General features: G+C 42.5%; 1 protein-coding gene across 2 annotated transcripts; it reads right to left on the reverse strand.

Annotated features, from left to right (window-relative positions):
• Nucleotides 1-245: 245 nt before the first annotated feature.
• PHRF1 (PHD and ring finger domains 1) lies at nt 246-27,701 on the reverse strand. 2 transcript variants are annotated; one of them, XM_056493178.1, is made up of 18 exons: nt 27,579-27,701; nt 21,659-21,853; nt 21,214-21,336; nt 19,539-19,771; nt 18,495-18,578; nt 17,428-17,549; nt 15,761-15,858; nt 15,046-15,218; nt 13,488-13,617; nt 13,037-13,176; nt 12,024-12,211; nt 10,768-10,887; nt 8,794-8,948; nt 5,172-7,943; nt 4,390-4,466; nt 3,584-3,844; nt 2,375-2,503; nt 246-1,208 (listed from the first exon to the last, which is right to left on the reverse strand). In XM_056493178.1, the coding sequence occupies exons 2-18, from the start codon at nt 21,747-21,749 to the stop codon at nt 1,074-1,076; spliced, it is 5,031 nt and encodes a 1,676-aa protein (XP_056349153.1). In that variant the 5' UTR covers nt 21,750-21,853; nt 27,579-27,701; the 3' UTR covers nt 246-1,073. The 2 variants fall into 2 exon arrangements, with proteins under 2 accessions (XP_056349153.1, XP_056349154.1); XM_056493179.1 differs by having other exon boundaries at nt 19,539-19,762; nt 27,579-27,689.

Here is a 27,701-nt window from a genome sequence, read left to right on the forward strand (position 1 = left end):
TGCTCTGCAGTACCTGCAGGCAAGGAGTTTTGCTAAAGCAATCAAGATGAAGTCAGAATGTGTGCTGGCCTCCTCTGATTCTTGCTAGAAAGACCAGTTCTTCTGCAGAGGAGGAGGGACAATTATTAATCCAACTCCAATCCTCTTCCACAAACACAGTACTCCTTATGCAAGAGCTAAGCACGCAGGTTTACACAGAACAGCCAGGCCAAGAGGCAGATGCAAGACAAACAAATGACACCTGCTATAGGACAAAAACCTTTCAAAATAACTTTATAAACTCTGTCACATTTCTGCTTTGTACATCAGTTCAACCTTATCCTTTGAACTTGTTACAGAAAATTGACAATGCTTGCTTTTTGTTTCACTTTTTCCTGAAAGGCAGACACAAAACCAGCCATCAGTGCATTATTTACACAAGTGCAACACAATCTCCCTCCCCAAAATTAAATTTTTTCACTAACAAAGTACTTCCAACAGAATGTAAATAAACACCACAGCTTGAGCAGTGTTTCTGAAGTCAGTTTATAAAGGTCAGCTCATTTCTGCAATCCCCAAATGCCAGAGCGAGTAAAGCTTCGCTCACCATCCAACAGGCTAAAAATACAACATTTCAAGTATTAAATCAGATATTTCTAAAGACAATCTGTATTTTGATAAATAAACACATGGGAAACAGTATACAGCTCTCAATATACTGTATGAAAAGTGGTGTCCAGTTTCAAACTTTAGCAAGACAAGTGCACAGCCCAAAAATGTGATCAAAGTAACCCTGAAAACTGCAGCAATCCAGGAGTTCCAAACATTAATCTCTTCAGTGTTTTCCCTTGAATTACTCTGCTGGTCTGAGGCATTTGATTGTTATGTAGTTCTACAGCTGTAGGTAATCCAAAAAAATCCCAAATTCATTCCCATATGGAAACAATTCAAGAGAAGGTTCCACAGATAAAGTCTGTCATCATCTTGTTTCTCTGCACTCTGCTTACAATGAGGTGCAACTGCAGGTCTGTAATTCCCACAGTGTCCACAGCCAGGACAAGTTCAGTCCAAGTCACGCTGGCTGAGGCTTGCTCTCAGTTTTCCACTTCATGTGTGTCTTCACCATCAGTTTTCTTATGTTTCCTCATGTGTTTGTATTTTTCCACATATGCCTTCACCAGGTTAGCCACCTTCATAGGGTTGATCTCCCCACTTTTGCTGTGGCAGATCTGCAGGGGATCAGAAAGGGCACTTGGTCAGTAACAGGCAAGTGGCAGAGAGACCCTAAGCTGTCCAGGGGATCCAATTCCTGCACAGACCCCCAAAGATCATAGCAGGGTACATAAAGCAGAAAACAAATACAAGAGTAGTATTTTCCTTCAAGCATTTCAGGAATGGCCAAGAGCTTATCTACAGAGCACCAACTGAATGCAGAAGCATCTCAAAGCAAAATTACTCATTTTTACTACAGGCTTTCCCACCCATCCATCCAATTTTACACAACACGTGGTAACCAAGGAAGTATTGATATAATATTTTTGGGATGTTTTTGAGGAAGCAATGCTCAGATTAAAAGAATCTGGCAGTTTTGAGAACCCATTTTGAGATGGGAAAAAAGAACAGACCCTACACAAGTTACTTTATCTCTCTTCAGAGAGAAGTGCACAGTGACTTCAGTAACAATGGGCACTGCTCAGCTCTCCTGCAAACACTTATGGTTCAAATGGGTCACGTGAAGATGTGAAATTGCAGCCATTACCTTGGGAATTTTTATTTATCATGCAATTTCTCAGTGATGGCAAGAATAGAGAGCAGGGAGAAAATACTGTTCTCTGAGGTATCAATTAACTGCCTTGACCACAGGAGCATTACTTCCCCTCGTGAGACATTTACTTGCTGATTGTGTCTTTCGTAGCCATGATTTACTCAGCACTAAGATTTGAGACAAAAGTCAGTATCAGCAAAATTGCAACGCCCTCTTCCAAGGTCCAGGGACACCACAGATGCTTAAGGACTTAATGCACAAAGTATTTTCTCACTTTATCAGAAACAGAATTCTGGCTGAAGGTCCTAGTGAGGAGGATTTGACCTTTCTCACCCGGGGCAGATACCATGTAACATTTCAGCACAGGCAACTGAAGCTTTGCAATGTTCTCGTCTGCTGAAAACATGACCTCATTAAAGGAACAGACTGACAGCTCTCCTCAATGGCAGCAATCAGTCTTGCTTAAAGCAACTACTGCTTCACCACAGAACTGCAGAGTATGAGTCAGGGTTCAAAGATCTGCTAGCCCAGTTATGGCATGTATTTGCTGAAATAGTGCAATCTAAAGCACTGTCCCTAATGTAATGATCTGCCCAGCTCCTCCTCTCCACCTCCTTTCTGGGACCTCACCTTTTGCACTGCTTTCCGAAGGATGCTCTTGTACTCCTCCTTTGTAATCTCCCTCTTCTGGTAAAAAGGTTTGATGGCAAGTTTCACTTCTTCCACAGCCCTTTCCTGCATGTGAAGCTTCTTCATGTACTGCACAGGAAAGAGAACTTCATTACTTTGTGCTGTCTTGGGAATGGTTTCTGAACCTGTTTTTCTTAGAAACGCTAAACCAACAAAAATTCCCATTTCACAATTTCAACAACCTAAGTAATCACCTAGAAGTGATTTCCTTTACTGTCAACTACTGTCTTGAAACAAGTATCAGTTTGCACTATGAGGAGCCCTTGCTTTATGTAACATTTATTCCCTGTCTTAAAAAATGTGCTTTAAGCAAGTGACTACAATGTGGACTTCCTGATTTTAGTCTCCTCCTTCCCTTCCAACAGCTCTGAAGTAAATACACATCCAGCAAAAGGCACCAGATTCTAAAAGCAGCAAACCACAACTGTGAATATAAAGCTTCAGACAGCTCTAAAGACAATCTGAAAGCTACAGAGTTGCCTATGAAGTAATGATTACAGGTGCCACCAAAACAAGTTCATAAAAACTGCTGCTCATAAATGGAGGCTCAGTGGGAAATGCATCTTACTGTTTGGTTTTATGGCATGAAGCAAAATAATGGACTAAGTTGTTTTCATTCTTGTGTTAACATCCACTGTGCCTAGACCGGATGATCTGTGCAGCAAACCCAAAACTCAGCAGCAAGGGACTTGCACTGAAAGATCTCCAAAGTGTTTTACTATCTCTGCATTTTCAGTACTGATAAGCAAAAGATAAAATCCTACCTCTCTACAAGATTGTTGTGAGAATTAACATTCATTTCAAAGCTGGAAGGGAAATGAGAAAACCAGGTATTTAGAGAAACTTGGACATAGTGGTTTCTGGAAAGTCCCTTCCAAATACTCATGCAAGAAAGTTTCAGAACTTTAAGAATGTACTTCAGATGTTTTAATCCCTCTCTGTCCTATTGTGATGAACCAATAGAAAGCAGATCCCTGAAATGGAATAAATCCCAAATGAATTCAAAGAGAGGACTGCCTGCTGCTCCTGGGTTAGCAGAGTCAATCACTAAAACCAGCAGGGTTGGGAAAATACAGTACAGAAAGTTTAAAATAACCCCAAATTAAAAAGTTCATATAAACAGCTCACTAATTTTCTGCATTCACTCACTTCCTCGTTTTTTGTTTTATCCACTGCAGGTTTGGGTGTTTTGATCTTCTCCTCCGCACTTCCAACAGAAGCAGCTTGGATCCCTGGCTCAGATGCCGTGGCCAGGCTGCCAGGCTCTGGGGTGAGGCTCTGTCCTGCCACGCAGCCAAGGGCTGGAAGACTTCCCTGCATGATGAACTGGACTGTGGGCTGGCTCACCGGGGCGTAGGGGGGCAGGCTGGAGGGCAGGGCTGGCGCCAGGGGCATGTTCTGACAGTACACCTGGGAAACAGACACCACTCTGTAAACTCCTATGCTGACAAGACACAACATCAGAGCAGGATTTTCAGAGCACCTTTTATCCACCAGGAGCTACCACCAGCCCAATGCCCTTTTAACTGGTGGACAGCACAGACTGATGGCTCAGACCAAGGTTATCAAGCCAACATTTACAGCCTGATCACAGTCAGGAAGGAGCTCCCAGCTTCTCAGGCAGCACCATCTTTCTGCAAGCTACTGCTGAAAGCAGAAGCTGCATGTACAGAGCAGAATTAAAAAATAATACATTTCTTCAATTGTAAGGAGCACCTGAGAGATTAAATGATTGGAGGACTGCTGAGGTGTATGGGCTACATGAAATGTACCACACGCAGAGGAAGGCAAACTGCCATGAGAGGAGGGTGTTGCACAACGAGGGCACAGATGAGATGGGATGCCTTCCAGGACACTTGGGTGCTGGAATAGGAACCAACCTGAGAGGAACCTAGATCAGGAAACATAGGCTCAGGAATCATATAATTGGTTGGAGGAGGCTCATTTAACTGCACCTGATTTAACGTTTGGTTCAAGTCCTCTGCTTTCCAGGTCCCTTCTTTTGCTCGCTGAAGTTTGTAAAATGGCATCCCTAGGTATGCCAAGAGAAAGAAAAGAAAACATCTTAAGAACAAAATAATCTGTCAAAGATTCAAACCCAATTCTATTTTAAAAACTAAAATAAAAAGCATCTAACAAAAAAAATAGCTATAAAAGGATTTTTTTAGCAGTCATTCATATTTTAAAGTTTCTGATAATAGAGAACTTCTCATTCCCTTGAGCAATTGCTTTCTACCAGATTTATCTGGTGAGAGTAACCAACAAAAAAAAAATAGAGGCAACTCTGTCAACATACATAGCACAGGTTCCCAAGCCGAACTATTTCTGGCAGCTTTGGTTTAGCAGCATTCAGAGGAGTGAGTTAAGAGACTTGTCATGCTCCTTGGTTTTGAGAAACACTTATAAATTCTGAAGGCAAAGCAACCATTCTAGTTAAGTGCAGAAAGGGTGGGACATGGGCTGCCAGTTCAGAGATGGGGTTGTTGCACGCGCTTCACGAGCAAACAAGCTGCCACTGGCTAAGCTGTGCTGACAGCACGTCCTCTCTAATTCATTAACACAACTCACCTCGTGATTTCAACCAGTGCAAAATGCCAGCTCTCAGGATTGCAAACCACAGCATCATCCCAGCTCTGACGACAGAGCTCTTACACTACAACCAGGTTTGGCCAGGCACCAAAATCCTAAACCTTATACAGCCTGTGTCAACTGCTGTTTGTTTTCCAAAAAGACTTACTTGGAGCTTTTCCAGCAGACAACGTGCTGCTTTCCTCCTCTTGAAGATTCCAGGTAACTCTTTTCACTGGTGCTTTTGATTTCAAGGCAGGACCCTGAGGTACCACTTCCAGTTCAGGCTTAGTGAAATTACTTGTATTTTCATTTGAGACAAGGCACTCCTCCTTAACCTCCCTCACACAATCTGCAAGTTTGCTTTTGGATGAGCTTTGAATTGGTGCAGCCTCAGCTGGAACATGCAAGATAACTTCCTTTTTCGGGGGTTGTTCCATCAGAGATGGACATAATGCAGTATTTTCTATTTTAACCGTAATCTCTAGGTTTGTATTGCTACAGCCACCGAGCACTGCTGCATCAGTACTATTCATTAAGTCTGTTTCAGCAAAAGAATCCACATCGCCAACTGGGACACAAATGTTTGTGATCTCTGGTGCAGGGAATGTGGTTTCACTGCTCACTTCCTGACAAATGGGCTCTACCTTTATAGTTTCTTGGACCTCTCTCAGCTGAACTGGGGTCTCAGTCTGTATCTCCTCAAGTTTGACATTTGGTTGGATGGTTATGGAAAGCCCTTCCAGTACTAGCTCCTCTTTTGGCTCCTGTTTTAGAGAATGGGGTTGTTCCAAACACCTGGCCACATTTTCTGCTGGAGGCTTTTGATCCTTTTCTGGTGCAGGAGGAAGCAAGGTCTCTTTTGATCTGTGTTTCCTTTCTTTGGAACGTGATCGGGATCGCTGTCTTTTTTCCTTTGATTTGCTGCTTTTGTGCTCCCGAGATCGAGACGCAGACCGAGAGCGAGATCTCCACTTTCTCCTCTCCCGCGATCTGGATCTCTTTCTGTCCCTTGACTTCAAACTACTTTCTTTATCATACCTGTCGTAGCTTTTGTCCCTCCTGTGCTTCCTCCTTTTAGTCCTCTCAGTGCTGTTCGACCGGGAGCGATCCCTCCGCCTGGATCTTGAGCGAGACCTTCTTTTCTTTTTCCTATTTTCATAAAAATCAGAAGGACTTCCAGGACTACCTGAATGTGACCTGGATTTCCTTCTGTCCCTAGACCAAGAAGTTTTTGCCTTTTTATCCTTGGTTTTATCCTTGGTTTTCTTTTTTTTAGATCGCTCATGACTGCTAGAACGGTCAGTAGAAGACCGCCTGCTCTTGGATTTTAACGCGTGTGATTTGCTGTGCTCTTCCCCACCTGACCAAGAGGTAGATCTGGAGCTTCGGTCCCTTGAGTGTGCTCTGTCTCTTGACCCTGAACGTGATCTCTTATGCTCTTTGACAAGTGCCTTTTTCCTTTTCACCTTCTTCTTGCTTCGGGAGCTGGAGTTTGAACAGGATCTGGAACGTGATCGCCTCTCTGCTTGTTCTACCTGTTGGACTTTCTGCTGCCCATCACTCTTTGAGGGACTATCTGGTTCTATTTTCACATTAATACTAGGTCTAATCAATTCCTCAGCATTAAAGAACACATTAGGTCCTTCTCTGCCTTCCTCCTTTAAACACTTTGTATTAGAAACTTCCTTAACAGCAGATGAAGTGCAAGGACTGCTTAGGACGTCATCCTCATCCACATTGTCTCGCTCCTCTGTATCAGAGATCTGTTCTACAATCCTGCTTGCTACTGCCCCATCATCACGAGACTCTGTGTTACTAGATGGCACGTCAGAATCAGTCCCAGATCCAAATACATTTCCTGCCCTGTAAGGGGTGAAACGACGGACAGTTTGAAATGTTTGAACTTTTGGATTTTCAATGGAAATAGTCCTGGTGATATTAGTTAGTGGGATCCCTGAGCCAAGTCTTTCAGGACTGCTGTTTGCTGAACTCGAGTCCGACCCCGTTGGCTCAAAGGGATCATAGATTTCACTTTTGACCTGCTTTTTCTTTACTGAGAAAAGAGGTGAAGGATTCTCCTTCTGCTGCACTTCATCATCCACAGGGCGGAAGGTGTTACAAAATCCTGGGTTAGACAGCCTGCTGGGTTGTCCTGTGTTCCCGGGAATATTGATTTTAAAACTCTCAAAAGAGCCTGGGCCTTTGCCCCTCGAAGTGCCCAGCAGCGAAGAACTGCTAGAGCCGCTGGGATGGGTGGAGAAAGACGCCCCACTCGGACGCTGCTGCTGCGGTTCCTTGGAATTTGACTTCTGACTTTCCACCCTGCTACCCTTTCCTGGCTGACTAGTGCTGTCTTTGCCAGTCAGCTGGGTGATACAGGAGCTGGGGATATCACAGCTTTGGCTTCCTGCAGGTTCTGGCTCCACCTGCTTGTTGCTGGTTTCTTTTTTAATCTTTGGTATCCTGGGAAGCTCAAAGATGTCAATTCTCTGGGAAGGTGGTTTTACTGGCTGCCTCAGAGTTACAGCTTTTGAGCCAGAATTCAAGTTACAGCTCAGGGGCTTTGAAGACGAAACAGTGGGTACAAAGTTTTTAGATTTTCCATTAAATCTGGGCATTTCATCTAACTTTGAGCCATGCCTGCTCAAAGTTGCTGCACTCTGAGTCTGGACAGACCTAGGTGTCACTGAATACTCTGATTTTACAGTTGCCTTTTCAGGTGCAGTCTGTGCAGGGCTGGCTGCAGACTCGCTCCTGCTCAGTGAGGGTGGAGACGAGGAGAACAAGGGTCTGGAGCGAGCACTCAGCCCCGAGGAAACAGAAGGTCCAGCCATGGAGCAGCCTGCTGTGGTCCCTGAGAGAGCTGTACTTGGGTGGGGGTCATGCCCTGAACCATCCTCCACTCTCGAGTCACTCGCTGATTTTCTGTGAAATGGAGCTACGGCACACAAACAGACAATTCAGCTTTTCAGGACATATCTCAACATTTTCTGCCAATGTCAACAGAAGTACTGAGCTAATTATTTCAAGTTCCACTGTGATTTGTAGACATGCCACACAGTAATAAGGAAGTCCAACAGTTCATTTAGTCAGATACTTGCAGTTTAGTGCCAGACAACCACATCTTTGAGGCAAACACTAACATTTAGGAAATAAATGATTCTGTTCTGTAGGTATCACCTGATTAGTGCTTATTATCCTGTAGTTGCTGATTGACAGAAATGACTGTAACAGAGGACGTCAGAGGTACTTATTTTAAGAATAAAGCTCTGAGTTTCAATTTGAACAGATTCTTTTCAAGTAATGCCATCCAAGGGAAGACACAGCTGGAGATGATAGCACATATTTAGAGCTCTACTTCTACAAAGAAATTTCTTGCTAAGGTCCTTCACCTTGCTCTTCAAACTGAAGTACAGACCACAGCATGGCAGCAATGCGTGACACATGCCAGAAAAACTGAGTACTGAGATAACTCTGGTCTATCCAGTCCTACATTTTGTAACAAAGCAAAGCATGAAACCACTGTGCAGTTCTTCTGAAAAAAGAAAACTGTGTATTAAAACTAAAATCCTCCAGCAACATCTCAGGTCTGCATTTAAACATAGACAAGCAACACTATTTCAGAATATCCATCTCATAAAAACAGATTACTGTTGGCAGCTACTTAATCTACCCTACATATTCCAGTGATCAGTAAGAGTAAGCTTACAGCTGTGCAGCCTGTAGGATCAGGGCAGATGTGGATGAAACAAGGAGGCAAAGAGCACTATGAGGTGTCAAGTTTTTACCTTCCTTCTTCACTGTTAGTGAACCATCTCTGTTGATGACCACATCTGAACTGCTCATCATGAGAAGGCTCTGTCCAGACAGGATACTGCCCAACAGATCAGGCACAGGAGCAGCTTCTGGTTCTTGATCAGGACTCAAGGCAGGCACACTGCTTCTGTATGTTCAGAGGGGTTACATTTCCTTTACTCTTACAGCACTTGTTCTATACACACACATTACATTAAAAAGAAATCAAAGTCAAGGGCATAAACAGAGATTAGCCAGGGAAGTTCACTTGTAGTTTTGGCTTCACTAGAGTCATTCAGTCCCCATCTTTCTCTGACAAACAGAAGGTGAAGCTTTTACTGACTTCCCACAGGAATAACACAAGATAAGGAAGTAATCATATCTGAGACTTTTGGCTAGCAAATGCTGGTGCTCAGTGTGTTGTATATCAAGATTAACTTTCCAGTGCATTTAAAATGCATTTTTGGAGGATAAACCACTGATTACCACTTCAGAGATATTTCTATCCTAGCTGCTCTCTTGCCCCCACTAAATCACAAACACAAATGTATTCCTCAGGCTTACACTTCTGTTTAAAAAAAACTGACAGAACTTAAACCAGTGTTTAAGCACAAGATGCCGCTGGCAGGGGCAGCTAAGAGCATGGCATAGAGAAAATACACTGAAGAACAACTGCAATTCTCCCACACATGGGACAGCACAGACACTTTCCTTTATGCTCTGCTCAATCTTACCAAGATGGTTTAAGTTCTCAGTTCTTGAAATATGGACTGATAAGGTGTTTCTGGTGTTGGGTGTTTTAGTTTTTCTTTCTTCGCTTTTGTGTTGATGGGATCTGGGGGGTTCTTTTATTTGAGTTCGCTAAAAAAAAAAAAAACCTTCCAAATGGACCCAGCTCTTTGAGGGAGCTAGATTTCATTTCTGTATGACAACAAAGCAAACTTTATTCACATAATGTACATCAAACACCTGTAATAACATACAACAGAAAGACAAAATGGGAACACTAAAGGAATCAGCTGCTAAGGCCAGACCAAGAAAATCAGTGTAGCCCAGGACAATGGAGCTTTTAGAAGAGCTGAGTATCAGCTAAACAGTTCTATCTTCTAATCAATATGCTACTCAAATAACTCTGAGCACATGGAAAGCTTCCTGAAAGGCTCCCTTCAGGATTGAAATGGGAAAGATAGACAAATTAATCCAAGTAATCATAGACTACCTTTATCCTGGCAAACCAAGCTTCACCATAAGTCAGATGCACTAGAGGACAGCTATGCAAACCTTTCACACCTTTAACCACTTAAGCTGAGCTCCCTTCATTTCTCTTCAGCTCTCTCAGCCTGGCAGTTTTCTCTGACTCTGTTGCTATCTGCCTCAGTGACTTTCCTCATCCCTTTTCCTTTCATCATGCTCCCAATTCCCTGTGTCCTACCTCTCAGTCCTGAAAATTCCAATGGGGGGGCAAGCCAGTGCTCCCTGACCTTGGCAGGCTTGCAACACACAGACAGCAAAGCAACTGTCAAACTGCAGGACCAAAAAAGCTTTTCCTCCATTTTCTGAGCTCCAACAAGCAGCAGCAGAACTCAGTGAGGTGGGTACAGCCCTCTTGAAAAAGCAAGAGGTTTTTTAAAGGTTTGTGAGTCTGGGACTTAAAATATACTAATGGGGTTACTAAACAGTCAAAAATCAGAAAATAAGAAGAGTTAGATTAGGTTGGAAATACCAATTTTAAATTTCAATGGAAATATTAAAGGTATGATGAAAGAGTGTATCTGTTCAAGATAAAAAAATTCTTGCACAAATTGATGTGGTTATTTATCTACACTTGTGCAGGTATGCATGTACACACACATGCACTTTTTAGAAGACAGGGTATGAAAAGGGTTAAACAAGGATGATCACCAGGTTTACTCTGTTTTCAGGGTCATTAGACAACTAAGAATAATAAAATAACAATGGACTTTTACCTGGGAAGTCCCACAGAAATGGGTCTAGCTACAGGACGGTGAGATCTCAGTGCTGACTGGGAGAGAACTCTCCTTTTGGCACTCACTGGTGAATCTGGATTTGCTGGAACCTCTTCATTACTGTGATAAAACACACACACATGAACCCTGAAATTGTCTGAAATGTTTTTCACATCACAGAGATGATACTGCTATGACAGATATGCTTAGAGAGCACCACATGTTTTATTATGATATATTAAAAAATACTTGTACAATATACTTATTTTCTATTCTGCCTAAATAGAACAGCTTGATTCAAACAGCAGAGACTCACATGCGTATTTTCAGATCTAAAATATTAAATGGACAATTTTCTTTTACAAAAGGATCAAAAAGAAGTATTCAATTGTGGACATTGCTGAAGGCTCAGGGAAAATTCTAACTCAGATTTTTCCCAGGCTAGAGGCTTTCTCATCTCCAGCTCAGATCTTTCCAGGCTGGAGACTTTCTCAAAGATAAACAAGAAAAGGAAGAATAAATAACATAGATGAACACCTGTTGCTGATCACGGAATAGTGCATGAGAGACATGATGAGAGGTGTTTCTTTCTCTTGACCAATGATCTATGTCCTGCTTCTATTCTATGATCCTGTCTATAAATAAGAGATGAATTTGTAATAAAGTGCTTCTTCTTGCTGCCTCAGGAAGAAGTTTTGTGTGTGTGTTGCTATATTATTCGCCATTCCTAATCTGATAGTGACATTCAGTGGAAAACTAAATTTCACCAATAATAATTTCAGATGTCCTCTCCCCAAAAAGTCAAAGCTTATGAATAACATGAAGTATGGCATAGTAAGATTTCTCCTGAATTTGAAGGGTCTGGAAAAGTGAAGGTAAGGAGAAACATGGAAGATTCCAGAGGTCCATTTAATTTTGTGTTTACTGTATGCCAACTATGTCAGCTGTCTTCATCTAAAATAAATAAACAAAAAGCAAAGGACCAGACTCCTTCAGATTCTAACCTTTCAAGAGACACACAGATCTTACTGAAAGTTTTCATGAGGCTGATTATTTCAGAAAAACACTTTAGAGAAGGCTGATTCCTTACAAGTTTACCAACTCAGCCCAGAAGGAAAGAGAGAACGTGCTATTGTGTTGTGTACCCAAAGCTGCCTTCAGATGTGAGGTTCACACTCTGCATGGAGCTGCATGTAAAAACAACCCAACACCTGTTAAATTACCAGGTCCCTGATCACAATCCAGAGATCTCTCACCTTTCATAAGGATCCAACTCATATGGATCTCCAAACACAGAGAGAGAAGCTGCACCAATATCTGCTCTCATCAGCCCAAGTGAGGGCTCTGTTGGTTTGTACATGGAAGGAAGTGAGGCCCCACGCACAGGTTTACTGAGACCAAGGGTTCTTGCAATACGGGAGCGAGTTGTAACCTCATTTTTCCCCTGCACAAAGAAAGAGATTGGGTTATTTATATATTAGGTAAATTTGTGTTTTAAGCCCCAAATTCTCAACTTAGGCTGTGTACAGTCATCAGGCTACTACCATCAGCAGCACAAGTGGTGTGCGTTTATTGTCTATGCTTGTTTCAAAGTATTTATGAAACTTTTAACTATGACCTATATGTCACTTCAAGCAGAGACTGCGTGTATCAGATATAAATGACCAGATAAATTAAACTTCTAAAAATTTTAATAAGGTAAATTCAAAATTGTTGTTTCCTTATGCTGGCATTCTGGCTGTAAGATGTAGACTCTAGTTATTGTAGCTGACAAAAAGAATCAAGTCGATGCAGAGTGTTCTGCAGAGTAATTTACAAGAGAACACAACCCACAGCTGAAAGGCATTTTGAGAGCTGTTACAACTCATAAGCTGGGTTTGCAACAACATAGCCACAAACACCCACAGCCTATTAAAAAGAATAGGTGCTGGCAATTTTAACTGAGCTTGAGCATCAGTACCAAGTAAACACTACAGCTGAATGGCAAGGCAGGGCACAAAGCCTGAAGGACATGCCTTACAGTTTGATCCCTACAGTCCAGGTAACAGGATTTGCTAGCAAAGCCAGCAAGCCTGTCTGGAAGTTGCAATTCACTTCCACACACAGCATCTTTCTGGAGCACACTGGACACATCCTGAACAGACTCCTGCCAGAAAGAAAGGTGCCTGCTATCATTGTAAGGTGGCATTTCTTCCAAGTGAATCCCATGTTACAGTGCTTTCACAGAGGGCTGAAAATGGCAGATACTGACTGGCAGAAAATCACTCACATGTGATCTTACTCTTGTCTTTTTCCCCCTCCTCTTCTTTGTCAGGCGCTTCCGTCTCTTCAGCTGTGCCCCTGAACTCTTCTTCCCAGCTGCAGATTTTGTCTGAGTTCTTTTCTTGCCTCCTATTTTCTTTCGCCTTCCTGATGGGACAAGAACCAACGATCTGGCTAAGTGCTGGCACTGTATTGTATACTGTACTCCCCCCTTTTCATCCCCCCAGACACATAAAGCAGCTCAGAGAGACATACAGTGTGCCACCAACAGCACAGCAGAAAAAGCAACACCACTAGGATTCATCTAAAAACAACCTTCATGACACTTCTGGGCAGAGGTGGTATAAGGAAAGAAGAAAAAGCACATGGGATACCCTGTAGCTGCACAGGTGTGGCAGCACACACAGCTGATATATTTTGTAGGATTCAGGCTCCCCTAAGGTGCCTGATGTCCTTACCAGTTTTCCTCTTCTGCCTGGTAGGAGCACGTGGTGCCAGAGGACGCTGGTAGATGGCTGTGTTCAGGCCTGCCACAACTGCCTCAATGGTTTCATCCAGAAGAGAGGACATGAGGTACCCTGGCACGTGCTGTGGGGAGGATTAGAAGTTACATGATACAGGTACCTAAAGCTCAGCAACATTTACTGATAAAAGCATTTCATAAAAAATGGATTTGAGATTCAAATGAGAAAACCCCTCGCATCACCAAGCTGCCAGTTAAGCAATTATGTCACTTTCTAAATCTACTGACAGGCATATTAAGGACCTTGCTCTTCAGCCTCCTTCGGAGTTCCATGCTCCCAGCTTCTCACTGTGCTTGGAGGACAACAGCTTACACTCCCTCAACCAGTACAATTATGCTTCAGTCAACTCAAGGTATGAGCCAAAGTAAGATGCACTTCTATTCAGAGACAAAGGCAATAAATAACAGTGCCTTTCTATGTATAGTTTGTAATCATCCCTGCACATTGAGAAGTAGAGCTAGGAACAGCTTCTTGAATGGGAAGTGCTGGGTTCCCAGGATTACACTACCATGGAATAGTAAAGTCCCCAGCCCTCTCATCCACAGGAGATGACTCCACTCTGTTTCTAAAACAACAAGTAGGTAAAGAAGGAAAAAAAAAACAACTGTTACCTTGCAGAGTCTTTCACTTCAAACAGCACCTTCTCTTTATTTTTTTTTCAACATATAGCCCTGACTATTCAGTTGTAATTGCTTAACAAAATACATCAAATAATTAATCAATTTTTTCTATTTTATTGATTCTTCTAAAGTTAAAACTGAAACATCTGGGTTTGGAGACAATGGGGTTTCGCAATCAAATAAGATCTTCTCCGTGATGGAGGACATAATGAATTTAACAACTGCTAAAACATTCTGGAAAGTCCTTCAATCAAGGGAAAATGTGATAAAAACTTAAGGTGAGCTGGATTTTGTTTATGGCAGCTATCTCAAACTATACTTAATACAGCAAGAGAGGGACCCAGCGTATTTGGGATAATCTCCTGCATAGATTCTCTAGTACTGTTAATGTGTTTGAACTCATTTGGCCATGTTATTGAGAACACTAACATCTGGTTTTTGACTCTTTCAACAAGAGACTGATTTTCACAAATAGAGGAATACAAAATTTTTCTGTTCAATTGGGTTGAAGGTAGTCAAAATGTTCTACTGCTATGGGCAAGGAGGTAGGATGACAAAGGAAAATAAACAATTGTCAAATAAAAATGCTAAATAAACAGAAGTGGTGCACAAACTTTGTATTATTAGCCACTAGGAATAAAAACATAATGTTGCTCACACCAGGGGTGATAAAAATGTAGGTTAAGAGAGGAAGTTGCTGCAGCATTTCAAAATAGAGCATCTCGGTCATGTGCTGTACTCCATTTGCACATGTTGTACATCTCAGAGTAGAAGAGCCCACAACCATTGTGCTATGGACAGTGAACACAGACAGTTGAGCTACTGCAACGGGGTCCTATTTCAGTGAGCTGCCCCAGAACCCCTGTGGGTACCCGAATTTGCTGCGCCGTTGTTATGCGGTTCCTGTTCACCGTGGCCCGGACGCGCTCGCTCTGCCGCGTCCTGGCGATGGCTCGCGTCCGCACGTGAGGCCGGAGCCTGCTGGTGGTGGGGACAACATCAGCCATGAGGGCAGCCACCTCCTCCTCACTGACATGATCTGCATCTTGAACGACAACAGGCTCAGGTTACTCGTCTTTCTACAGGAGAAATCACTTAAAGAATTTCAGACAAAAAAAAAATAAAAAAAAATCAGCATTGCCTTTCTTAAACAATCACCTCAGCAGGCAGCCATTGCCCTCTGGAATGGAAATGACACAGACACCACTGCTCCGCACTGTTACACAGCGTAACACTTTTCTAGGTAACAGAAATTGCAGCTATCTTGGCGGTCTGAGGTCAGGACACTCATAAATTCTTTCCAATGTAACACTACCGTGCTGGGATTGCCATGGAAAGGTTAAAGAATGCTTACAAGAAGCAGCTCCACAGGTTGTAACTGCAGATGAAAATCTTCATAAACAAGATCCTCCCACCAGTCAAGAGTTCAAGTCTAATCTTAAGGTTCAAGAGAGAATGCTTATCAAAACAATTATTTGAAACAGATAAAACCAGGAGGTTAAACATGTCTTCAAAACACCACATGATTCACATTATCTAACTTGGGAGAAAAATATTTACTTTGACTGGTTACCACAAAACCCTTACCTGCAGCACCACTGGCACCCATGGGGGCACAGGCAGGACAGAACCATTCATCTACAGGGACTTCACTCAGAGGAGGATTAAGGCATTCCATGTGATACCTGGAGGGAAAAAAGAAGAAAAACAATATGCTCCTTACCAAGGGAAGACATATTTTACCTCTAACCACATGCTACATAAGGCAGACTCATTTTCTTGAACCTGAAATGCAGGTTAAGAGATGTTTAGGCACGCACTTTTACCAAGATCCAGAGAAACGATGGATGCTACCTGATAGTGATATAAGTGGTGTTCAGTTCTAGATGGTATTTTCATCACTTTAGACTAAAAAAAAATACAGAAAAACTAAGCATTTTTTCCTCACTGTGTGGTGAATCAGTTGCCACTTTGAATCTGAGCTGCAAAAAATGTGCAGAGTCAAAACTGATGGTGGCAAGAGAAGGACAGAGGTGCTGGGGAGACAGGCAATCAGGAAACAACATCAGCTTCCTGAGAGTCAACACAGTATTAAAGTACTCATAAGCACTTGAAGCAGACTATTCTACATTTTTCTGGAGTTCATCTCAGCCATGGAGAGCTAGTAAAAACTGCAAGTTCTTTTTTAAGGAAGTGCTAACTCTAGAAATTTAGGAAAATAAGACAACAATCAACTGTATCAAACTAGAAATAACAATGTATTTTAAAAATTAGAGTAACTATTAGGAGATCACAAAGTAAAATGTGAAGCAGCACCCTGAGTTGAGACAGACTTATGGAAAATCAAAAAGAACTTAAAGATGAGACTTCAGGTAAGATCTATGAAACACTGTTTTGGCTTATTATTTGAAACTCAGTGTTCTGCTAATACTCTTAACAATTTTTAGTGCTCCTGATTTTGTCTTTTTCCCATAAGGTTAATCAGTGTATCAGTGTGTATGGACAGTGTGTATGCACAGAACACTAAGGAAAAACTAGACTTACCAGATGCCTAGTTAGCTGGCTAGAAGTAATTTTTGAAAGGTTATTTTACATACTCATTGCTAGCATGTCTCTTTGTTCAGTGGGTAACTTTTCACATCTTCAAACTGACAATGCTGGAAGACTGATTAAGTAGCCCAAGGGCTTTAAATTCTAGCAGAAAACTAGGGCCAAAGTTGTGTTCAAGTACATTCATGACTCTACTTAAACGTTCATTTTATTAATCGAGGAGGAGGCAGAGACAGAAGTAAGAAAGAGTAAGAGACTCATTTAAGAGTTGAGGCTGTAAAGAAAATCCTCAACATTTCATAAAACTGTGAATCTTAAGCATTTCTCCTGCACAGCACTAATGCCCAGTCACTTTGGACAAGTCATGCATCCTCTCCTCAAGGAGACATAAAGGATGTAAGGTTCTACCCTTCATACACCCAGATGTTGCATGGATGAGCACAAACACCATCCCTTGAAGGCATGGTCGTCTGTTTTGGTGGCTTGCAGCCTTGATATGTGCAGGACTCTCCACATATACATTGCTAAATGACCAGAGACGGATCCATCACATCACGGGGATGGGTGTCTGCACTATAACACATGGATACACGGCTGAGCCTGAAGGGAGCAGCAAGGGGCAGCCTGCAAACCAGACAGTGCCTGTGGACCAAACTCTGGCCATGTGCAATCATGCAGGTGCTCCATTCACCTCAGCCCCTTACCCTGCATCACAGCCGTCGCAGAGCAGCAGGCGATCCTCGCGGTCACTTCTGCCACACACCTCACAGAAGGTTGGATCATCCTCTCCATCAGTACCCTGAGTTTTTGTGTTCTCAACAGGAATCTAAATGAAACAGGAATTCACAGATCATGCAGAACACGGCACTTTTTAAAATCCAGCATCACACTTATGGTAGTACCTGCAGCAAAATCTAAAAGTGAAGGAGCCAAAATGGCTGTTACACACCAGAACCTTCACTTAGTTCATTCAGCACACCTAGGGCACAATCAAATGCCTGACAACATCTACTTAACTTGGCTACTGTAAGGCACCAATGACTATAGAAAACAGCATTTTAAGAATAGCCAAAACAAAAATCCACAAATAAGATCAAAAGTAGTCAAACAAACAAAAAGATGCCAAAAACAAGATTAAAGAAGAGAGTAAAGTTTGCTGCCTCCCATATTACTTCAATGTTAACTCCCGCTTCTGTTAAAATGCAAGCCATCAGTTTATGGAAACCCTTAAATGTCCTCTGGAGACCAACATCCTTCTGATATCAATTAAGAGCAATGACAACTCCTCAGTGTTCTTTTGTGAGCAACTACCAGCACACTCAACCAAAGCTTTTCAGGGCTCTCCTACTGCCTGTGCCTCTCTCCCTTACAAACCCAACTGCTACACAGCATTCCTAGGAAGAGATCATAGATAATCTAGAATATTCCTATTCATCCTATAACAGCACTTGAAGAACGCAGGGCACTTTCCACATGTGGACAGGCTTATCTGTGCAAAACAGTTTTCAGTCAAATGTCCATTATACAAAATAGGCAGTTAGGAAAAATACCCTCTTGCTGCCACAACAAATGATACCACAGTATTGCAGGAAGTAAGGTTAAGGAGGAAGAAAATTTGACACTCCTTAAAAGGCAAATTCAAAATAGAAAAAATAAAGAAAGAAATAATTCATTCAGATAGCAAGTATTACATGAACACCCTAAAAGTGTAAATTTTTGAATAACAATTTTGTGCCAAAGGCCTGGTTGTTTGCTACAGTAAAAGGCTTACCTTTTTTAAGATTTTACCACCAAAATGTGCCCGAATGTTAATGTAATTAAAGAGGATTCGATCCACTGGACAGGAGTTTGCATTCTAGGAAAAAAAAATTCCCAACACAGTTAATAAGTGCATTACTTTAATCAATTTTTAAAAAGAAAACTTAAATAATTAATGTAATAAGCATTAAATTAATGTAGTAGTCATTTTAACAGCTATTGATCTTGACATTTAAAGTCCTTAAAAACTGACTTATCTGGTTTACAAACAACATGTTCTATCAGAGAAAACAAGCATTTTTAGAGAAGCATTTATTTTACTGAGGCAATTTAATTATTATGCAATTGCCAAAGCAACATCAAAGTTCTTCCAAACACTGCCTTGAAATAGAGCTCATGTTTTAAGGCACTTACTTTCCTTTCGACAAATGAGCAACCAGAAATGGTTTACAAATATATTCAGTAAGAGTGATTTATTTGCTTTTTAAAAATTTTAATTGCTACTACTGCATGCACTGCAAGTTTTGTTGTAATTCTCACCCTGGATTATGACTATGGAAGCTACACAGGTGGCAAAGAATTCTGACTGAAAACTGAATTCAGAGCAACCTGCTGATTGTCAGTATTCTTTTACATCTTTTCTATGCTTGGATGTTCAGGGGTGCAACAGATCCAAATCCAATGGTCACAATACAGAATTCAAGAAAAGATAAAGACAGATATACAGAGAAATATGTATGTATCCAAGCATAGAGAAAAAATAGTATCTCAGCTTGAAAAAACAAAAGAATTGTAGATGGCTACAAACACACTTGCTCATGACCTTAGAGCTTGCAGAGAACAGAACAAATCAGGATGGGAACCAGAAAAACAGATCCAAACTTCAAACATGAATCCTGACAAACAGAACAGTAACCCAAGCCTGTTTAAAAAAGCTTAAGAAAGCAAATACCAATATTACAGTGTTTTGTTCTCATTACAGCCCAACAGCAGGATCACAGGAAATGGAGCAGAGCACACCAGAAGGCCACAGGACATCACAGATGAAACAACTCACCTTAGACCACTCCACGATGCAGTCCAAGCAGAAGTAATGGGAGCAGCTCTCAGGAGTCCCAACAGCCTGATCCCTAAATGTGTTGAGGCAAATGGGGCAGTTTTCACCATCCTCATCAGAGGAGATGCTCACTCCATTCAAATGTGGCTCTGATTTCAAAGAATCAGTCATTCCTTCCATAGTGGCCTCACTTTCTTCCTCCTCTTCCTCCTCTTCATCATCATCTTCACAATCTTAGGAAAAGAAAGATAAAAAACAGCTTGTATGTGCTGCAGGGCTTCAGCAATGAGGGCAAACAGGGTGGGCAGGACAGGGTTCCAGTTCCCAGAAAGTTCCAAGTAAGTTTATTTTATGAGGCTGCAAGTGTCAAGCACAGCCTCCCCAGTTTAAGGCAATAATTTTTGCTGTTTTCTTGCTTCCTAAATCCCTTCACTAAAAAGCAATGGATTACTCTGGTGAAAAGTAAAGCCTGATAATGTGAATAGTCTTGCAAGAGATTAAAAGTACAGACACCAGAAAAGCAAAAGATTATCTAAACAAGACAGTTAAGATATGTCAAGCTACCACTGAACAATTAAGTTAAAAAATAAAGTTATAATAATGTTACCATGTACCAAACTTTTGGTTTTTTAGGAGACTTTCCAGAGGAAAAGCAGCAGCAACACACTCTACTGCAGAACAGCAAATGAAAGATTTCACCAGTAAAATATGATTTTGTGAGCCAAGGGATCTAAGTGCCTTAGAGACCGCTTAAAGAAGCCTGGCTTTGAGTAAAATTAAACACTCAGCACACATTGTTGAGAGGTATTTTTATTTTTAGTACAAAATATAAAGACGTGTTAGTCTTTCCCTAAAACCTGTGAATTAAGCTGATATTTTCAAGAAGCAACAAAATATACCTAAAACCCCACTCACTTTGAGGGGGCTCTGGGGGTGATTGCTGTTGGGCTACTAATTTTTCTTTAGGAGAATGGAGCTCTTGTCTTTTCTACTGAATTCTCCTGTCTGGACATAACAGAGAATACTCTGAATGATGGATTAATAAAGCTTTTTGGCACATGGCTGTGTTCAAATGAGTCTAACTAGTAACTTGGAAAACTGTGATCTTGCCTTCACAACAAGCTTTAAGATCTGATATTTTCATCTATCCTGATATTAATTTAAGTGTAGCAGTTTAAGAAGTACATGTATCTCCAGAGAATGTTTTCAGTAAAATTAACAAATTCAAATAACATCCACACTCCTTTTTCAAAGAAAAATTAGTCAAGTGTTCTTCCATCCTCCCTAGGTATTACAGCAATAATTTATTTCCAGAATTCCCACCATAACATTCACTTTAGAGCTGCATGCCAAAGCAAACTAACAAACATGCTTTTCACAAGTGAAAAAATATCATGAGCCATTGCTGCAATTTTGACTTTTTTTCCTCCTCATGCTGGGGCAGAGTTCACTCCTGCTTTGGTTAGCAGATAGTCTTCAAACATGCAAATGCTTTACAGGCTTAGAAATTGAGGACTATTACTTGTTTGCTTATTACTGTCAAATTTTGGCATCGGCCTGACACAGCAGCATCTGTGGATTTACACTTCACTGTTAGCTTCTGGAAGAACAGCTTTCATCTCGCTCTTCCTCAGTTATTAAAAAATGCCTGTTAAGGCACATGAACAGACCTTACCTTCTAATTCTTCATCTTCACTTTCCTCCTTGCCCTCCTCACCTCCCTCTTCCTCAGTGTCATTATCTTCCTCTTCACTACCAGTATCATCTTCTGAATCCCAGCTATTTCCACCATTGCTTTCTTAAAAATAGAAGAGAAGAGTAGAGGAAATATTTATTTGAGACAGACAGGCAGAATACGTACCAGAGCCCCTGATCAGGCCATTATGGATGAAGTGAACTCCCAGATTTCCACAGTGGTATCAAAGCTGCCTATCTGGAGAAACTCCAGGGAAGCATGCCAGTCTGATACACACAAACAATGAAGTGAAGCAAAACCAGAAGACTGACAGGGAGAAGGTGATCAATGGTCACAAACACATCTTTACCAGCCTTTTGAGGGTAAATCAGTAGGTTTGCAAGCTCAGAGCAGAAAGGTGCACGTGCACAGAGGCAGCACTCACCTGTTTCACTGAGGAGCGCCAGACGCTGCCTTTTGCCCTTTCCCAGAGCAGCATTCATGTTGATCAGCTCATCCTGGCTGTCCTCATCCATGGCAGGACATGGGAGTGGCACAGGCAGGGAGGCAGCACAGCAGCACCTACAGCAGCAGGGCAGGCACCAGGCGGGCACGGAGCATCCAGCACATCTGCAGAGACCTGAGGGGACAAGGGACATTGCTCTCCTACACCACTGACAGTGTTCCCACTCTCAGCTCAGAGGTGGCTGCAGGGAAGCAGCTATTGCTCTGTGAGCTTTCATAGCCCTGCTGAGCTGGATGAAACCAGCTCTTGTGAAAATCAGTGCAGGTGAGAGATGCAGCTTTATCCTGGGCTCCTGGATGACAGCAAAAGGTAAAACCAGAACTCCCCATTGAAAATAGCAATAGAAAACCTACAAACACTAAAACCATCCCATGGACCAGCAATTCACTGCAAAACTGAAAGGACCAGAGGCCCTTCGAACAAAGCCCAACAGGATGACAACATGTATTTTAAATCAAAAAACTTCATCTTGCCTGATGAAAAAGAAGAATAAAGATTATTCTAAAAGATTAGTTTAGGTCCTTTATACAATAAAAAAAGGCCTTTGCACAGCTCTGACATGAAATAGAAATGCTGGAGACCCCACTATCATTATTTCATGGAAAAGATAAGACCTGATTTAATGCATATTAATGCAATCACATTAATTGCTGTGCATCAGCAGAGATTGGCAGTAAAACTGACAGATACTGGGAGATGTTGCATGATCCAAATTCATAATGACAATTAAATCAAAGCTTTCAACATATAATGCTACAAATCATTAAGGCAGACAGACCCCTGGCAAGCTTCTATAAGCAAGTCATGAAAATATATAATTAACAGACACTTAAAGCTAGGTGTCATACCTCAATATGAAAAAAAGGATTCTTTTATGAGAGTGGTAACGAAGTTTCAGTCAGGTGCTCTTCTCCCACTCTCCCTGCTCCCCATTACGTATCTTGCATATTAAGGGATTTTTTGGAACAAAACACTAAGTTTTATTCAAGTGCTCTTGATCTGTACATTTTATTGCACACTCCCTCTTTAAGCTACACAGCACAGCTCTGCACCAGAGAGCCTTAAAAATGAAGGTTCTACTAAACTAAACCAAACTACAAATGGAGTTTTCAGTGCTCAGGGGAAAAAAACCAAAACAACAAAACGATAAATTAAACAGAAAGAAGACTGAGCTTCAACACAACCAAGTTCTTGTAAAGATTTCTCCTTTAGGAGATCCTTTAGGCAAGGATCTTGCCTAAACAGAAGTTTACATTTTTAACTAAATTTGTGGCTGTTAACAGGAGTGTTTAAAAAACTGTTTAAAAACAATTGATGCTGGCTGAAAATACAAAGACTCATCAAAAGCCAGTCACTCCATGATGCAACTAAAAAAATACAAAGAAATACCCAAAATTTTTCAAGTTTCAGCAGTGCGTATGTATGAATTATTCAAACTGAAACTCAATTATGTAATATCCTCCCAGAAGCTCAGTTAGCTACAGCAATGCAAAATTAGTGGTGATGTGACAGGCAGGACACACAAAGGGAAGGATGGCAGCAGCAGTCCCCCAGCAGGGCAGTGGCAGGCACGTGTTCCACTCGTGTATTTGGATGCTGTGCAGAACCTGGGCTGCTTCTCCTTGGGCACCTTGTGAGAACAGAGCAGGCTCCTGCTGACCTGCCACTGCCACACCCAGCCAGCCATGGCACTCCTGAGCCACTGAGGATGATGCAGGCCAACCAAAGCCATGGCAAGTAAAAACCATAGATAAGCCTGCATTTCACTATGGCCATTATCTTCATTCCCTGCTCTCCAGTCTTCCTTAAAGCAAAGCAATGAGCACACACACGGCAGAAAAGATCATTGTTTCAAAAAGTGATTCCTACAAGCCACAGCTCTGAGCAGCATACACTTAGCTACATTTCCAACCAGCATGCATTTCTTCACTGTAGTGGAATAAAACCACTACCCGTGTTATTTTTGCCTTGCTACCCCATGGAAAGCTATCCTTTAGGCACAGAGGCGAACAAATCAGCACTTGTGACTTGACAATCTAAACTGACATATTTATGCTGCAAATGCAAGCTTGTACTTTGCTCAGAGGCAAAACTCCGAGTTAAAGAAAATCTGGTATTGCAGCAAACAATCAAGTCTTCAAATCCCGTCAGTAGAAAAAGTCTGTTTTGTGGATAGCTGGAAACTGACAAGGAGAAACCAAGCGATGAAGAGATGAAGTGAATTTGAGGTTTCCAAGTACATCACAAATATTACTTTACAAACAACCTTTTCTAAACTGGGCAGCTGCTCTTAAGAAATAAAGTATACACCTAATATGAGAGCCTCTTTCTATTTTTAAAGAGCAATAAGCAGCATTTTTAAGTTATTGGGGTTTTTTTTTGGGAGACTTTTCAAACAAATAGTCACTGTGAAACACAAACACATTCATGATACACTTCAGAGAGTTCACTCACCTGTACAAAAGCCCTGTTTTCTCCAGTACTTACCACATCAAATTTTCCTAACCCCCCAGAGCCAGAACTAGCAAATACAAAATGGATGGAAAGCAATTTTACTATTATATTAACCAAGAAGTTTGGTTAAGGAGGGAATGGCAGTCATTCCTCCAAGGAAAACCTTAACTCTGCACCTCTGTAACACAAAAGGCCAGACTGCTAAAAAGCAACCAGTTATCCCTGAAGGCCTTTTGACTCAGAAAATTACAACTGCTTTTAGTTTTGGGGGTCTGAAGGATATGCCCTCATGGCTGTCCCCAACCTCTCACTGCTTGGTCACTTGGAAAATCCCATGGTGTGCAGTACTCTCCATACAGCCCTTCGGCTGCAAGCAGCTCTCACATGTACCAATCCTCCCTTCTGCATCCCACTTTCTGAGTCTGTTCAGAGGAATTTAGGATGGAACACAGATGCAGGGTAATCCGGCCAGAGATCCCTTGTCCTGTACTCAATACCACTGATGCTTATAGCACGCCCCACTTCAGCTCCTTGGGCAGGTGCTTCATCCACTCGCACAGCATATCTGCCCAGTGTCTGGATAACAGCTTCCACACAAGGCTGGCTGAAGGCAGGCACCCTCCTCCTCCTTAACATCCCCTTGTTTTCAAATTCTCATTCAGAATACCCTAAACAAACATTAAACCTCAGAAGCAACGACTGCATGGCAGGTGTTTGATCACTTTACTAGCACCAGTGCCTTAGGTTTCCTTCCCCAAGACACAGCCTCAGTATGGCCAAACCAGGTTTGCTTGCAGTGCTGTGTCCCTATGGCAGCACAGACTCTGCTGCAGAACAAGCTGTAAGCCCAGGCTTTGCTATTAAGACAGATTACATTTTCACACAGAGATGCCTTAAGTCATTTTAACAGTACAAGCAAAGAGCAATTACAAATACTTTCTTCAAGCTGTATGAGCAACAGGGCTTTCTGTTGGCTTCAACAAAAGAGAAGATTAAGTGTTTCCTCCAGAACAAGTGTTTATCAAACAAGCACTTCAGCAAACATTCAGCTTTTTGAACTGAAGTCCTTATGCATTACCACAAATCAGTATTTTAATGTACTGTGAGTATGTTCCAGCAAGAAGGCAAGCACAGGTTTCCAGCCATGAGGGAAGCACAGTCTGCAAAGGATGCCGGAGCTCCATCTCACCTTTGGGACACAAATCCCACAGAGCTGCTACACCAGTGAGCCCCTGTCCCAGCCACAGGCACTTTCCCTCCTAGCACCAGCCCATCTCCTCCTCCACCAACTTCCACATGTCTCTACATTATTTAGAAACAGAAGAGCTACTACAGAAGGCATTTACTTTCATCTGCTTGGGTAGTGCTCAGGATGATTCACAGGCGAAGAAAAGTTTCTCACAGAATTTTCTCACAGGGTGGTTTTGAATGCTGATCTAATTTCATGGGCTGCAAGACCACTTACAACCAGATTGAAGCCTATTAAATTTTCAAACATATGGGCTTTCAGTTCTCATTTGCACATCTGCTTCGTTGGGGGGAGGGGTTTGGGTTGTGGTTTTTTCTTGGTTTTGTTTTTTTTTTTCCCCCAATCAACTTCAATTCGGTTCTCTCCAGAAAAGCAATGTCACACATCAGAAATCATGTAACTTTTTTTCCAATTTCATATGTTACATTTGACAAAAAGAAAATAAGAGTTGGCAAAATCATTGTTGTACCCAGCTGGAAAAAATCTGGTTATGGTGTGACTACTATCTGCCATCACCACATTCCAAAGGTAAATTAAGATAACTTGGGAGGGAAATAATTCAGATTAACAAGACACTCCTACAGCCCAGATCGTGCACTGCCAATCCAGCATGCATAGGCAGCTTTAAAAAAAGTACCTGAAATCTAAATTTTGATCCCTGTTTAAATTACAAAAAAAAAAAACCAAAAAAAACCCTCTTAAATACCACTATCAGAACTGCCTATGCAATAATTTAAGTGGAAGCACCTAAGAACCTAATAGATAAACCACAGAAAATTCATCCTGGGGTAGGTAAGGAAGTGCTTATCTCCCAGTCATCCTAGCCCTGCCCTAAATTTAGCCACCCTGAATTCCAGAATGAAAACTGTCCACCAAAGCGTCCCCAGGAGTTGACATTAGACTCTTTGGGGAGTTGGTAATGCAAACAAAGCAACGCACTGGCTTTGCAAAAGCACTTTGAAAACAGAGCATCTTACCCCCAGGAGCAGCCAAGCATTTTGTACCTCTGTATTCAAAGCAGCAGCCAAGCTCAATGGAATTCCCAGCCTCCAAGTCCTTGCAGCCACTGGCTCTGCTTCCAGCTGCAAATTAACTACTCTCCAACTCTGCACATCCTCCTCTTTCTTAACAGGCTTCTTTTCTTGGGAAGAGTCTCCCTTACTGGCAAGTTCCCTTTCAGCATCAGTCTTTCACACCAGTCCCATTTCTAGCTACAGCTTCCCCTGCTGTTCATGGGCATGACTGTGGAAAAAGAAAAAACCACAACAAAAGGCAACAAACCCAAACAAACAAGAAAACCCAAACAAAAAGCTCACAAACTTTTATATTCTGTGCACAGCCCTACAGAGAAGGCCCACCGACCTACAGGAAAGGAAATAACACAACAGACACCCCTGAAACATACCAGCAACACACTAGTGGCAACAACCTGCGGGAAAAACATTAAATGAAACTCCAAAAATCCCACCCACCCCACTGTCACCAAGCGGGGCGGCACCACTGACACAACTCAGAACTTCTCCTAAGCACAGCTATGTCAAGGCTAAGTTCTTAAGCCTAAACGTGGCGTTGTGATAAGCTAACAAACGATTAAAAAAAATGAAAAAGCTCGCACGCAGCTCCTCATTTTTCCTTGTCAGCCGAGCTGTCTGAAATAGCCGGTAACTTCTCCAACACCCGTGTGCACCACACACAGCGGGAATGGGTGGGAAGAGGGAGGGGGGAAAGGGGAGAGGCGCGGACACAACACGTCGCAAGATTTTGGGGTTTTGTTGAGTACCCTCGCTGTATTTACACACGCACTCAGTACATTTATTTCGGTCTTTGCCGCAGCAGAGGCAGCGGGAGGGCTCCAAGCCGAGGTGCTGCAGAGCCCGCTCGGCCCTCCCGCATCCCCGGGACGCTCCCACAGGAACCCCGGGAGCACGGCAACCCCGACCCGGGGCTGTCCCCCGCGGAGGTGTCGGACAACAACCCCACAAACACGCTGTCGTCGCTGTTTATAGGAACAACACTAAAGGAGAGACCGGGGCAGTTCCCCGCCGGGGCGGGGGGGGCTGCCGCTCCGCCTACTCCCACAGCCCGGCCCCCGGCCGCGCAGGCCCCGGCCGCCCCCCGGCCGCCCCGGGCACTCACCGAGGAGCAGCCCCGGCGCTCACATCCCGTGGGGAGCAGCCCGGCACCCGCTCTCGCCCAGGACCCGCGGCCGCCGCTGCCCCGGAAGCGCTGCGCAAACACTGGCGGGTCACGGCGCGGCGG

This window comes from Oenanthe melanoleuca, chromosome 5 (assembly GCF_029582105.1).
Source record: "Oenanthe melanoleuca isolate GR-GAL-2019-014 chromosome 5, OMel1.0, whole genome shotgun sequence".
Lineage (NCBI taxonomy): Eukaryota > Metazoa > Chordata > Aves > Passeriformes > Muscicapidae > Oenanthe > Oenanthe melanoleuca.

What these genes read in the sequence shown, in the direction of transcription:
- PHRF1 (XM_056493178.1), bottom strand. Translation starts at nt 21,749, where the DNA reads ATGGATGAGGACAGCCAGGATGAGCTGATCAACATGAATGCTGCTCTG. An exon ending in AGACAAGAGTAAGATCACAT is followed by an intron (nt 12,212 to 13,036) that starts GTGAGTGATTTT and finishes TTCTTTGTGCAG; the next exon opens with GGGAAAAATGAGGTTACAAC. An exon ending in TGAACCAAACGTTAAATCAG is followed by an intron (nt 3,845 to 4,389) that starts GTGCAGTTAAAT and finishes TCTGTTTCCCAG; the next exon opens with GTGTACTGTCAGAACATGCC.